The sequence below is a fragment of the Chelonoidis abingdonii genome, chromosome 2 (assembly GCF_003597395.2).
Source record: "Chelonoidis abingdonii isolate Lonesome George chromosome 2, CheloAbing_2.0, whole genome shotgun sequence".
Classification (NCBI taxonomy): Eukaryota; Metazoa; Chordata; order Testudines; family Testudinidae; genus Chelonoidis; species Chelonoidis abingdonii.
Window position 1 is genome coordinate 204,300,977 of NC_133770.1, and position 14,152 is coordinate 204,315,128.

The 14,152-nt window shown below is 37.2% G+C and overlaps 1 protein-coding gene across 1 annotated transcript in view; it reads right to left on the reverse strand.

Moving 5' to 3' along the window:
* Window positions 1–4,704: 4,704 nt before the first annotated feature.
* LOC116831759 (cadherin-7) overlaps window positions 4,705–14,152 on the reverse strand; it is a 104,488-nt gene continuing 95,040 nt past the window's right edge. Inside the window, exon 12 of the mRNA XM_032792023.1 lies at window positions 4,705–7,287. Within this exon, the coding sequence (XP_032647914.1) occupies window positions 6,794–7,287 (494 nt within the window). The 3' untranslated portion in view covers window positions 4,705–6,793. The remainder of the gene's footprint in view (window positions 7,288–14,152) is intronic.

The following is a 14,152-nucleotide window of genomic DNA, read 5'->3' on the forward strand; positions in this document are numbered from 1 at the left end:
TTTGAATCACAGTGATCTTCCAGGGTAACCCAGGGAGGGGAAGCCTGGGAGAGGCAACGGTGGGGGAAAGGGTTTACTTTCCTTGTGTTAAGATCCAGAGGATCTGGGTCTTGGGGTTCCCCGGGCAAGGTTTTGGGGGGACCAGAGTGTACCAGGCACTGGAATTCCTGGTTGGTGGCAGCGCTACAAGTACTAAGCTGGTAATTGAGCTTAGAGGAATTCATGCTGGTACCTCATCTTTTGGATGCTAAGGTTCAGGGTGGGGAATTATACCATGACAACACCTTGTCATCTGATGCTCCTTTGTATATAGGTCTTTCTCCCCAGCCCCTGAGATGAGAGAAGGAGGTGCCTTTCCTCTGACTTCCACAAGAGGAAGGATGGTTCTTGTGGTTATGGAACAAGACTAGTATTGGAAATTTAAATTTAGGATCTGCCACAGAATCAACATGCCGCTTCAGTTACTCAGTGCCTCCCATCCCCATCCATAAAATAGTGTTAAAACTTACCTCCCTCCTAGAGATATTGTAACAATAAGTTCAGTAATGTTTATGAGGCAGAAAAGTAGCTGGAGGAGCTATGCTGACTCATGAACTTTCCCTGGGAACCAGTAGAGGAGAAGTGGGGGTTGGGTTGGTTCTTCTCTTTCCTTCATCCCTTATAGTTGGGAAGAGTGAGGGGCCGGCAACTTACAAGCTGTTCAGTCTTGTAACTAAGGAGAGCTAGGATCTGTTAGGCAATTACCATTGTGGTTTCTGGAAGAGTGACAGGGTTCAAACCAAATCCCAGTTGCTTCTTCCTGCTTGTAATTCTCTTGTAACTTAAACTGTGGCGTGTTGCTGGGTGTAAAGTAAAATAGCTAAATCATTCCATCTCAGAGGAACTTCACAATCATGGTGGGTAAAGTGAACTACTCTGTGTTCTTAGTTTGAGACTACAGCAATTATGCAACAACACAAATGGACTATAAATCTCCTGGGAATAGGAGTTCTGCAAATATTTCCAACACTTCTCGAATTTCATTTGTGTCAAAAATATTATAAACATAGCTGATTTTCCTGTCAAAGCCAATCTTAGCATTTCTGAGGTAGGCCTGAGATATAATCATTTACATGTCTTGGTGATTGTTCTTCACTGCTATCACACCATTATGCATAGGGATGGCCTAAGGTTTTAGGGAAGATTCTTTGAACTGATTCTTTGCGGTACACACTGATGCTGGGTCCTTTTACATAAAAGAAAAGTGTATGGGATGGTTAAATGCACATTTAATTGCACATTCCATTGACTTCCGGTTCTTTAGAACAATCTGTATACATAGATTAAGAAATATTTTCAATATATTTTATTTGACAGAAATATTCCACTGATTGAGAGTTTATAGAGAGCAATATCTATGTTTACAATCTTTGTTCTTTCTTGTGATTTCCACATATCCCTTTCTTTTGTTGCAGAATCTTCATAATAATTAGGTACATTGATTTCTTCAGGTAATCAATGTGATCTAAGAGTTCGCAGATTTTATGTAACATCTCTCAGGTATTTTCAAGTATCCCACTCATCTTGTAGATAATGATCCCCTAGCAAGCCAAAACATAATTTAAACTATGACATTTTTGCCTAGCCAGCATGCTTTACTGCACATACTGGTTGGTAAGCTTGTCTCAGACAGTGAATTGATCTATTAGAGGATATTCTGGATAAGGCAGACTCCTGTTTTGGTCTCTGACTCTTGTATCTCAGAGAACAAAAGGACAATTAGTCATCCTTAAAACCATTTTTGTGAACAGTGCTGAATATTACCTGCTGCACTTGTGATGAATCTGAGTTAGACAGTTGTTTATATACAAGACTGATCTAGGCACTGAGATGGACAGTGTGGGAGGGGATGTGATGTCAAGGCCAGGGCTCTGAACTGGGACTCAGCAGACCTGCATTCTATTCCTGGCTTTGTCATTGACTTTCCTCATCTGTAAAATTGGGATAATGACGTTTCACTCCTTTGCAAAGCATTTTGAGCTTGATGGATGCTATATTACAATTAGATGAAATAACGATCACACATAAACGATACCTATCTGTGCTGATGTGAATGTGAAGCTGCTTAGCATTCCTCAGATCAGTATAACTATGAACAGATTTTTAAAATGGGCATAGCCCTTCAAGGAGAAGTGCTCTATACAAAAAATCAGCCATGTGATCAGCTACAACCATGAATTTAATAATAGATTTGCTGGAAACCACAGTCAACAGCAATGTGTGTTCCCATTTCAGCTCTGCAATATTCTTACAAGTGCATACCACTATGTGGTTTAGAGTGTATTTGCTTTTCATGATGACCAGATCAGAAAATACCACTTGACTTTGTGTCATTCAGTGGTGGATACTTGGGAAACATAAGTGATTGGTATTTTATGTTCAACAACATGGCTTCACCCAGAATCTGTACAAGAAAAGAGGATGAGAAACGTTTTGATATTGACAAGTGTGCATACACAGAAAATCAATAAAGAAAAGTAATTTAGAAGGGAAACATTGATTCAAGAGAGAAATCTGTAAAGAAAAAAGTCTCAGACAGTGAAAAAGAACAAACACAACAGAAGCAATAATATCTTTGATCCTGAATAATCTGTTTTTGTTCCAGCTGATGTCATGACACCTGGTAAGAGTACTGGAGTGATCACATCAATCCATCAAACAGGATCATTTATTTCAAGAAGGACTGAGATCTGTCTTGAATATTAGTGCTGTGTAGATACTGACCTTATTCCTTTGGTAATAAGAAATATTGGGTCAGATTACTCACTCCATTACATCAGTTTTACACCAGAGTAAATCCACTGATTACAGTGGATGTACATGTTCATAGCAGAGTGAAGATCCTGGCCCATAATCTCACCTGAGTGTGACAGCTTTACCCAGACTTTGTCAGTAGTCCTGCTAGACCAGGGATCAGCAAACTTTGGCATGTGGCCCACAAGGGTAAGCACCGTGGGAGGCCAGGCCAGTTTGTTTACCTGCCGCGTCCACAGGTTTGGCCGATTGCAGCTCCCACTGGCTGCGGTTCGCTTCCCACCACGCTCATTGGCCTGGAGTGGCCGCGTGCCAAAGGTTGCCAGTCCCTGTGGTAGAATATTGTAGAGGCCTCATGGAATTTCAGTTAGGCATACCCACCATACAACTCAGTTATGACTTGGTGGGAACAGGAAGGAGTTAAATTTTAATTTTGGGTGGCTGATTGGTTGATATTCTGCCAAATGAGGACTTCAGTGAACTCTCTTTAACTACAAGAGCTAGTTAGAAATTTTCAAAATTTTCATGAAAAGTTTGTAAAAAATTGTGAAGGAAAGTCAGTTCAAAGGAGCTATTTAGGAATGATCCATTGTCCTTGTGGGACACACAAAAAGAAGTAATATCCTTTACTTTCACCATTTAGAACTGGAAAAGTACAGAGGGGAAACAAACATGAATAGGATTATCGAATAGCTTCTGTATGAGGAGAGACTAAAAAGATTGGGACTGTTAAGCTTAGAAAAGAGATGATTAAGCAAGGGATACAATAGAGGTTTATAAAATCATGAATGGTGAGGAGAAAATGAATAAAGAAATGTTATTTAGCCCTTCACATAACACAAGAACCAGGGGTCAACCAATGAAATTAATAGACAGCAGGCTTAAAACAAACAAAAAGAAGTATTTCTTCACACAAGTCAATCTGGGATGTCATGAAGGCCAGAAGTATAACTGGGTTAGAAAAAAAATGGACAGGTTTATGGAGGATAGATCCATCAATGGCTATTGGCTAAGATGGTTAGGGATGAAATTCCATGTTCTGGATGCCCTAAACTTCCAACTGCCAGAACCTGAGACTGGATATCAGGGGATGGGTCACTTGAAATTGCACTCTTCTATTCATTCCCACTTCAGCATTTGGCTCCGGTCACTGTCAGAAGACAATGAGCTGGATGGACCATAGGTCTGATCCATTTTAGCCATTCTTATAATCTTATATTTAGTCAGCCACTTAGTCTTTTATAAGATGTTCAACATCAGGCCCCATAAGAACAACAACAACAACAAACCCCCCTAAAATAAAAAATTTTAATCCAATGAAAAACTCTGAAACACCATAATTTGATACTCTGAAGAATCCTTTGAAAAACTGCATTATATGTAGTATAGTAACCTCTCTCATCAAATATTAGAGACTTTTTAAATGTAATAATTTTTATGCCCAGGAGACAAATGTGTGTAGTATAACAACAGAGTTTCAGAACCATCTTCAAATTGTGTAATGGAAAATGAATACATACAAGAATTTTCAATGCATTAAATAAAGTGGAACAGATTTCTTCCAAAAGCAAATGCAAGGCAAAGCTGACACATTTTTATGAGAAAGGGGATATACTTTGTTTTTATAAATATAAAACAGGAAAAAAGCAAGACACTTGCGCTGTTTACTTAAATAACACTGAAATCTCCTTTGAGTAATATGTGCTAAAATCAGCACTTTTGACTTCATAATCCAAATGCATGAATTATTTTATCTTCTCACCAACAAGGAGTTTATTATAAAATTGTTCTCCCATCACCTTGTTCATTTAACACCAACATAACACCTTACTTTTATTGAACTGCACACGCTTGATACTTTTTTCACTTTCTTTTATTGAAAATCTTACATATGTGACTAAAAGTCATGGGTAATTATCTTTCAGTTCCATTACAAAATCGGTCATCTATCTATCTATCTATATATCTATATATATAGATTTAATACAACTATAAGCAAATCTACTGAATCATGAAGCAATGATTGTCTACACAAATGTTATCCAAATTAAATAACTGTGTTGCAGATGATCAAAATTACGTTTTTAATGAGGCTGAAGGCCACTTTCACATAGTTAATTGATAATGCTGGATTGCAAGGATTACAAAACCTTGAGGATATTTTCCCCCACCCCCATGTGCAATCCATACATAAGAATTCCACTTTAAGGGTCCTCTTTTCAGAAAGAAGCACTTTCAGGGTGAACCTCATCCACTATGGAGTGACTACTTGCTGCATACTTAGGCCCTAACCCTTCAACACTTATGCATGCCTCTGAAGTCCTAACGAAGTCAAGTAATTGGAATTTAACACATGAATAATGTTTGTAAAACCAGGGCCTTATTTAGGAACTCATCTACTTATGCTTCAAAAAGAAAAAAATGGAAAGAATATTAAAAGAAAACATTATTGTTACTTGAATATATGCCTTATTTTCTAATAATAAATCATGAAAGACGAAGTATAAATATTGTCAGAATTATAAAAAAAAGTCTTATTCTAAGAAACTCTACTTCAAAATTGTACAATATTTTAAGCTACTGCAATTGTCCTTTTATTTTGGCACTCCTGAATCAGTGTAGAAAGTATGTGTTGTGAAGTTAATTCCTCTGGGGAAAATACTTATGTGAGTCAGGATCAAAAGATGGATTCTGGAGTTTATAGCATTACATTGCTTAACATATGAAAGAAAATTTTAACAGTCTTTTACTGTGATTCATTAACAGCAAAAGAGAAAGGGAGGAAAAAGCATGGTCTTTAAAGTCTTCCAAGCGCATAGGACATGTGACCTTGAAAACTAAATCTCGCACTAAGGACACTCCCAACTACCTCTGAGGCTTCTTTCGAAAATGCAATGTACAAATATTTTATTCAAATGCCTCAGACATGGTAATAGCTCAGAAGAATGACTGTGTGTCCTTGTAGCTGTGCTCCTTTCTGAGAGATGAATGGCAGGCTTGATTGCTTTACTGTAATTTCTCCATTTCCATGCTTCATTTCCTTCATGTATCTGAGACTGGAGAAAAATCAGCATGTTCTGACGAGTCTAATACCACGAGGCAATAAAATGGACCTGAATTTAACAGAGACTGGAGCTCCAAAATAAATATAACTCTATATGACAAATTAAAAAAAAAAAGATAAATTCTCCTGTACAAATCAGAAGAGATAATAAAAAATAACAAATAGACAGCAACTTTTTGCATACCTACACAGGCATCACAAGACCGTTTTCAACTTTAAGAATCCCTTTCCATGTTTTTTATTTTATCTGGATTGTAAATTATTTCAATAAGTTGATGACAAACATTGCCGGTTTTCTTAGCATGGTTTGCAATTATTTTTGTTTGTTTTGATAACCTAGGTATTTACATTTCTGATTAAATAGCTCTTTTAACCACCATTGCCACCAATAAAAATATTCTGCTGGGTTTGGATTTTTGTTTGTTTGGTTTTGGTTTTTTGAGCAAACAAGCTGCATGCAACACTGTAAATAAAATTTGCCAAAAGATTTTGTATCAGAAAAGTAAAATATATATTGTAAGACTGTTTTGAATGGAAGATTATGTTTGTTTGTTTCCTCTTCTACTTATCCCTTATTAGAGACTTTACAATCTAGACATGGCAGTACTGTGAAGGCATCTATAGGGTATCATTGGCTCATTGAAGTCACAGTGCACTACATATTCTTAGAAGTTAGTTGCCTCTGCAGGTATATGAGTGTTGCTATCTATTTGGATATGGCTGAGCATCTCATTTTATCAAAAATGCCATCAAATGCTCAGGTTCTGTGTGGTCAGTGCAGTCCCTAGGACAAGTCTAATGAAAATATGCTTCACCAAGGCAAAAAAAAAACCTAAAAGGTTAAAAATGGAGAAATATTTACAACTTGCCTTAGTCCAGATGTTGAGTTTTTGTTTTTGTTTTTCTTCAGTTCATTTACATAGAAAGGCTCCAAGGCTATGAGTAAAAGCTGTCAGGTCCAGTTCCGTACATATCCGCAAGTCGTTTAAAACGAGGCCCCCAGTCACTGAGGTAATCATAATTCTGATCAGAGTTTGAACTGATGGAATCTAAAGAGCTGAGTGACTCAGCCACTGAGCCATTTCCCTCAAAGGCATATGTCTGCAAGGAATCATATGGCGGAGCACAGGGATCCACATCAGCCTCTTTTAGTCTCTCCCAGATAAATTCCCTAAAAATGACATTATCTGGGATACTTTTAAAAGTTGGTCGGCTCAAGAACTGAATCTCAGGAGTCACATCCCTTCTGGTCTTGGTGTCTCGGATGATGTTGAGATTTCTCAAGGCAGCCATATCAAAAGCCTCCGTGTCTTCTTCTCCGCCGCCTTCATCATCATATCTGACTATGTTTTCCCTGATATCTCTCTCCTCATCAAAAATTAGTGGCTCTTTTTTCCGCCGTCTCATGGTGACAATCAGCAAGACCAGCACTGGAACACAAAAGACCAAAGTTTTAGTGAAGCTGAAGTTTGAATTTATCCTCCACTCAGATCTTTCCCAGTAGTGGAACTATTCCTTAGTTTACACCATACAGATCCTTTCCTTATCCATGGAACACACTGTCCACATCATGCAGTTAGATTTCGAATCACTAGTAGGTTCTAAAATGGCTTTTAAACAAAGACCTTTTAGATATTAAAGAATCTATTTCTATTTCCACAGTAATTCTTCATCTTTAATGCTATATTCCACACTATCTGCTAAACATAAATTTAAGAGCCAGCTGAGGCTGATTATTACCACCTTACAGCCACAAAATGAAAAAAGAGACCTTTTTCTGAACTCCTAATTGCCCAAGCGGTAAAAGCACATTCATAAAGATACTGCATGGAGTTTAACAACCGTAGTTTGAGAATGGACTGAAATAAAGTATGCTACCATAGTTTCACTGATAAAATACCTGTTCCTTGATTGGGAAACTCTGAGTAGTTAAGTAATGTCTAATACAAGCCTGTTTTGAGTTCATGGATTAAAAGCATCTCTATATTAGACTGCACTTTGCTTTAATGTGCAAAATACTATAGTTGGTGCCTGTGAATTACGTCTAATGAGAATTGCAAACGTAGCTTGTAAACACAACTCCTAAAGATAATGGTTTAAAAAATTCTGATACTTCAGGTTTCTTTTTTTAAGCTTAAAAGCCAAGATTAATTTATAGAGACTGAGCCAAAGTACAAGAAGGAGATTCACTCCAGGTATATAATATACTTCCAACCATTTACAGTTTAAATATGTTTTTGGTAAACAAAAAAGTACTATTCATAAACATAATTTGAAGGGACTAATGTGAATACTACATCCATGTTTGAGACATGACAGACTGTTACTCATCCTCCTAAAAATGATTGTTTTATTTTAACATTGAAGCATCTGAATAACTTTGATGGGATTAGTGGGAGCTATACTTAAGGTTGTATACTTAAGGTTGTAAAAATCAGAAGACATTCAGTAGTAAAGCTGCTCTTCCACCCTATCTCATAGCACTGTGCCTTAGTGCTATTTTAAAACTCTCCTACAAATATATTTTTGTAAAAAAAATACATGGTCCAAGGTTATATTCTTTGCCCCACAGCACTCACATACTTCTGTTGGACGTTACACAGACTTCCTGAAGGGAAAAATTCCTGAAAGCTCATTTAGATCAGTTTTGATTTAAAGGAACTCAGTTCTTCTTTGGGCTGATTCTTTGCATGCTATGCTTCTTCATGGACTGAACTTTTGTTTCAGAATTCAAAACACTGAATATAAAGTTTTATAATATAAGCAGAAGCACAACCAGATAGATAGCGATATTAGGGCATAACCACAATAAGAGTAGTTGAACTGAGATATTACATAATGAAATATAAATTAGACACCCAAAGACATATTATGGGCATTAAATACATAAATAACTACCTTGGGACACTCCCCAACTATGTGAACTGTCCCCAGGTATTCTCAGGTGTGACATCAATTCAGTACATAACGCAAGATTGTCATCCTCATGAGAACATCTTTTCAGGGAGGTATTTTCTACACAGATGTCAATCTACACACAGGGCATAATTTAAGATGTGGGTCAGGTGGTAAAAATACCTAAGCAACTCAAAGCCATTCAGACTTCTTTTCTGTTTAGAAGTACCACACCATCCTTCTTATGCAGCTTTTCCAGTCCAGTGTCAAACTGGCCTACAGCACAATCAGACTTCAAAGACAGGTTTTTGCAGTTCCTTCCTGGGCACATTGTGTGCCTTCTAAAAGTAACACTGAAACAAGTTTTCTTCCTGAAGTTTTCTCTTTTTGACAAATATAGTAAGCAATACATTATTTTTCATGTAGTAGCTACAGGGTATGCATCTAATGATCCATCTATTAGCAGATGCCTTGTGATTGTGAATTATTACTGCATGAGCCTATATTTTTTGCATGACCTCTACTGGCACAAGAAAGACATATATTACTTTAAGGCGGCACTTGTTTGATGAACACTATTCTGAGCCACATTTACATCAGTTTGAAATATTAGGAGTTTGACCTTTAAAAGGGATTTGAGTCATTTCCAAACATTTTTGTGTTAGCAGAATATATGTTTTGTTGACATTACAGTATGGTGAACATAATATGTACACTCCCTCTCTCCCTATACACATATATATATATATCTCCTAGACACAATGGTTAAATTTCACTCATAACAGGTTTTCTTACTAACAGTGATATTTTTAAATGAAAGACAAATTATGTCACTATCAGTGATAAATTTGTGATTTAATTTATGATCACTATAGACAGAACTAAGGGTTTTCTCAATCTTTTAGTTCTCCTTTTATATTTTTTACCATGTCAGTGTGACAATTTTTATTGCCATGTAACAAGCATCTAATCACTTCCTTTACTCAAGTGTAAATGTGTTTTCACACTCCTGTCATGCTGAGCAGACTTCATTTTAAGATTTAAATACCTGCTAATAAGTGAAAAATATGAAACTTAGTAGATATGCCTGCCTAGAGGTACAATAAAAATCAAGATAAAATGAATGTTTTATGTAGTATGCCTTGTACATCCCACTCTTGCTTGAAGCCAAGAAAAATATGAAGTCTTTCAAAAGGTTAAACATTTTAGCATTTAGATGGCTTTAAAAGATTATTAATTTCTAACTACTCCAGCAGCCATGAACAATAATGTTTAACCTCTAAATGAACAAAGCCTTAGCTGCATTGCAGGGACTGTGGAGATTATTACAGGCCAAAACCAAACATCTGTGGTACCTAAAGCAAGCACGTCTGATTTTAAATGTAGTCTATTTCCCATTATGGCCTATTTCCTTTCCCATATTCATCACAGAACCAGTGATCAAGTGGTAAAGTGTGCCTGATTGAATGACTAGAAAAGCTAATTTTATAGATTGTACAGTGGAAATAAAAGTACAATACAAGCATTAGGTATAGATATTAACACTAAACAACCACACAGACAATAACATCACTGGTTGTTATATTTAATAAGCAAAGCAGCTAATACCAATTGTTACAAACAACTAAGCCATGAATAACCAGAACAAATAATGGCTGGGACTGCACTTGGATTTTGTATCAATTCAACTAGCTTGGTAGAAAAAAGCCATTGAGTTAAATCATTACAATGCCCTTATGTGGATGCAGTTATACAGATATAAATACATTTATATCAGCACAGCTTGTTTGGATACATTTTGTCAAAATTAGCTATGCTTTTCCGTCACTGCAACCATAGTAAGGTTGGAATCAATAACCTTAATCTGTTTCTGAACAAATATAGTTCAGTCAGTGCAAAAACTGTGTGTAGACCAGTCCCAAGTATATTTCTTTGTAACTCAGTGCCTCTCAAAGCCATTGTGAAATGTGTGTAAATTTGAAGTTCTCACTTACCTTAGTAGGCTGTCACCTAGCATGTCTCCCTGTCTCTGTTTTTGTTCTAGACTTTCATTTTGTACTCAAGGCAACTGCTGTATCATTGTAAAGATGTAATAATAGCCAATAGACAACCCGGAAGAGAGGACCACAAACAGGGCTATAAAGAATGGCATGCAGCTAATACCCACTGTCATACAATAGTCCCTTAAGCATGTTCTCTAATATAGCAATAAACCACACCAGGCTTTGAATTAGTTGAATTGGCTCATGCCGTGGATGTGTTATGAATCGTGAAGCTAAAGGATGGATGTCTTCAACCATCTAAGAAATGCCTCAGTAGCATTCTAATTCATATACTCCTATGGCTAGTGCAATCAGATAGCTCTTGTGGTTAAAGTAGATCGGGACTAGGAGATCAGTTCCCAGATCTGCACAGGTTTTCTGGGTGACCTTGAGTAAATCAACCTGGCTTAAATTTTCAAAAGTGACTGGCAATGTTGTATGCCCAATTTGAGAGATTTTAGCAGGGGATGATTTTCAGAGAGCAGACTTTTAGCACCATCTGAAAATCAGCCCCCTTTCAAGGTATCTCAGGTTGGGTATCCCAGTATTGACTCACCCCAAAACACCATTTATTTAAAAAAATATAGGCCATAATCTCTTCATGAGTCAGTTTCACACCCAGCATCCATCTTATCTATTTAGAATATAAGCTCTTTAGGACAGGGACTGTTTCTTACTATGTATTTGTACCAAAATTGCACAAAGAGTCGCATATCTCATTAGAGAATCCTGTGGCACCTTATAGACTAACAGAGGTTTTGGAGCATGTTAATATTATTGTACCATACATGGGTCCTAATGAGATATCAGGGGGGTGGCCGTGTTAGTCTGGATCTGTAAAAGCAGCAGAGAATCCTTGGCACCTTATAGACTAACAGATGTTTTGGAGCAAGGCAATTGCTGTATCACTGTAAAGATGTAATAATAGCCAATTAAATAATAAAAGTAATAAAATAAAATTTTATTTTAATTTTTAAATCTACTTTTGGAAGTTTAATCATATTATTATATGATATAGCACATAGCAGTGTATATAATGAGGTACAAAGACCTTTTTTTAAAGTATGGGTTAGGAAAATGAGTGCTGACAGTGGGTTACCATTTCAAGTACGGAAGCTAAAAGTAGGGAAAGCACATTACTAACCAGACTCTGATTCTACCGCACTGCTGTTTCAATGTAATGGAAATTCCTGAGCTCTGGAAATAAGTTATGTGTAACTTTATGTACAAATAGTTCTTTTTGTGAGCTTTTACATATATATATTAAGGGCTTACTATAAAAACAATTATTATTGCACCTGTGAGATGTTAAGTGAAAAATAAATTACACTGAATGAAATTACCATATAATTTTCAAAGGAGTTAAAGACTTCCTCTCTTATTTCTTAAAAGAATTATGTACAGTATGACACCCAGCATGGCACTTTTCATATGCTCTTCATAGCATAAATTACAGCCATGTTTTTGTTGAAAACAACAGCTCTGCTGCAGAGTTGATACTGTGCAGCTTTTCTAAGTAATCGATTGACTATTGGAACTTTCTTGTGGAACACAGTTTAGAAATCAATCTTCATTAGTCAAACTAGGGGGAGAAAAGCTCACCCCTTTGGCCCCTCCACTTTGCAGGTCTAACTCTGACATTCACACAGGACTACATCTTCAAAGCCAGCTGTTTAACATGTAACTGCAGCTTTGCATGTAAGTATCCAAATGTGACTTTGTAGGCAGAAAGTGGTAATGGGCTCAGCTATGCAAATGTCCATTTGGACAAGCAAAAGTGAGCTTTGTGGGGATATTCAGATGGCCAGTTTTGAAACCCCACAAAATGCAGTTAATGCCAATTCTTTCGACACCTAACATGAACAGCCAGGCAGCAAGCAGCCATGTCCTTCATATGCCGCAGAAGAAATTCTTTAGATAATATGTTCTGAGATTCTCTCCTCTTCTCTTTGCCAGTGCTTATGAACAGTCTCCAAGGGATGAGAAGGAGCACTGTGGTGCCATAAGTTATCTGCTGCATTCCAACTCCGTTGCACTGAAGAGAATAAACAAGTTACTACCTGGCAACTTGACAACTAACAAGTTGGGTCTCTGTTGAATGATTTCCCTGAGAAACACTGTCTCCTGTTTAAGAAACACACACACACATACATACACACAGACACAACAATCCTGTACACCATAGAATATTTTTTACAGGTCTTTGAAAATAACAGTCTCATTTCCTTATATGCCAGAAATGATGGTATGTCAGTGTTGGGTGAAATGGCTTTCTATGAGTACAGAAATTACATTTCTGTGAAGTACTTTGAGACAGATCCCAAGTTGTGCAAACTTGTATTACTCTGTCAACTTCAACCAAGCAATGCCAATTTATACCAGATAAGGATCTGGCTCTTAGTCACTGATCCAAGTGTGCAAATATGGGAGGGCATGTGTTCAGGAACTTTCTTTAGTCATGCTGATGATCAGGGCAGTAATAATTTTTTCCATATGGCTAGATTCCATTTTTAACCTTATTAACCTTACATACTATTCTTAAGTATTGACTGAGCAATTTAAGTACAGCAAAATAAGTAAAGAACAAATTTGAAAACCTCCCTGCTTTGTCTGTCACAGGCTTAAAACACCAGAAACAAGAAACACTGCAACCTGTGTACAACCACTGTGTAAATTGACTGGGTTCTCCATACTGTTGTTTTTTTATTGTTCCGTTAACAGTGATCCAGGCAGTCTCTGCCTGTTAGTTTTAAGCCTGTCTGGGCAGTCCAGAGTACCAGAAGAAATGATGCCTCAGAGAGGCACAAGGCATTCTTTGGGGAGGTGTGGCCTGCTCTCCACCAATGCATCAAATTAACTATGTAGGCTCCTGCAGGGAAGGAGAGGCAATGGACTTCACTTAGAGACTTCAAAGTAGCCAACACCAGGAAGGGTACTGGATCCAATTGTTGTACACACAGTGGAGGAAACTACAGTAAAAGCCTATTGATTGGAACCACCTAAACTGATTCTGTATTTTAGCTTCCTCTGCGGTACAATACTAAACTGTGGACATTACAATCTCCCTACGCCTTTTGGGATGAAACGCTCACCAAGAATATTCATACAAACCTTGATCCAGCAAAGCACTTAAGTACGTGCTCAGCTGGGGCCTCAAGAACACTGGGACTGCACCAGAATCTTGCACTGGGTGTGAAAAGATTAGGGAAGCTCCTTAGTTCCCCTTTCTGTTCCACAACCTTGAGTTTTTAACACTGTCAGTGCCTAGTCAATTTCACTTCAGTCTCCACAGGGAAATGAGAAATCCTGATACAACTAAGCTTCTAGTGTGATTTCACAATTCCAAAATCAGTTTTTC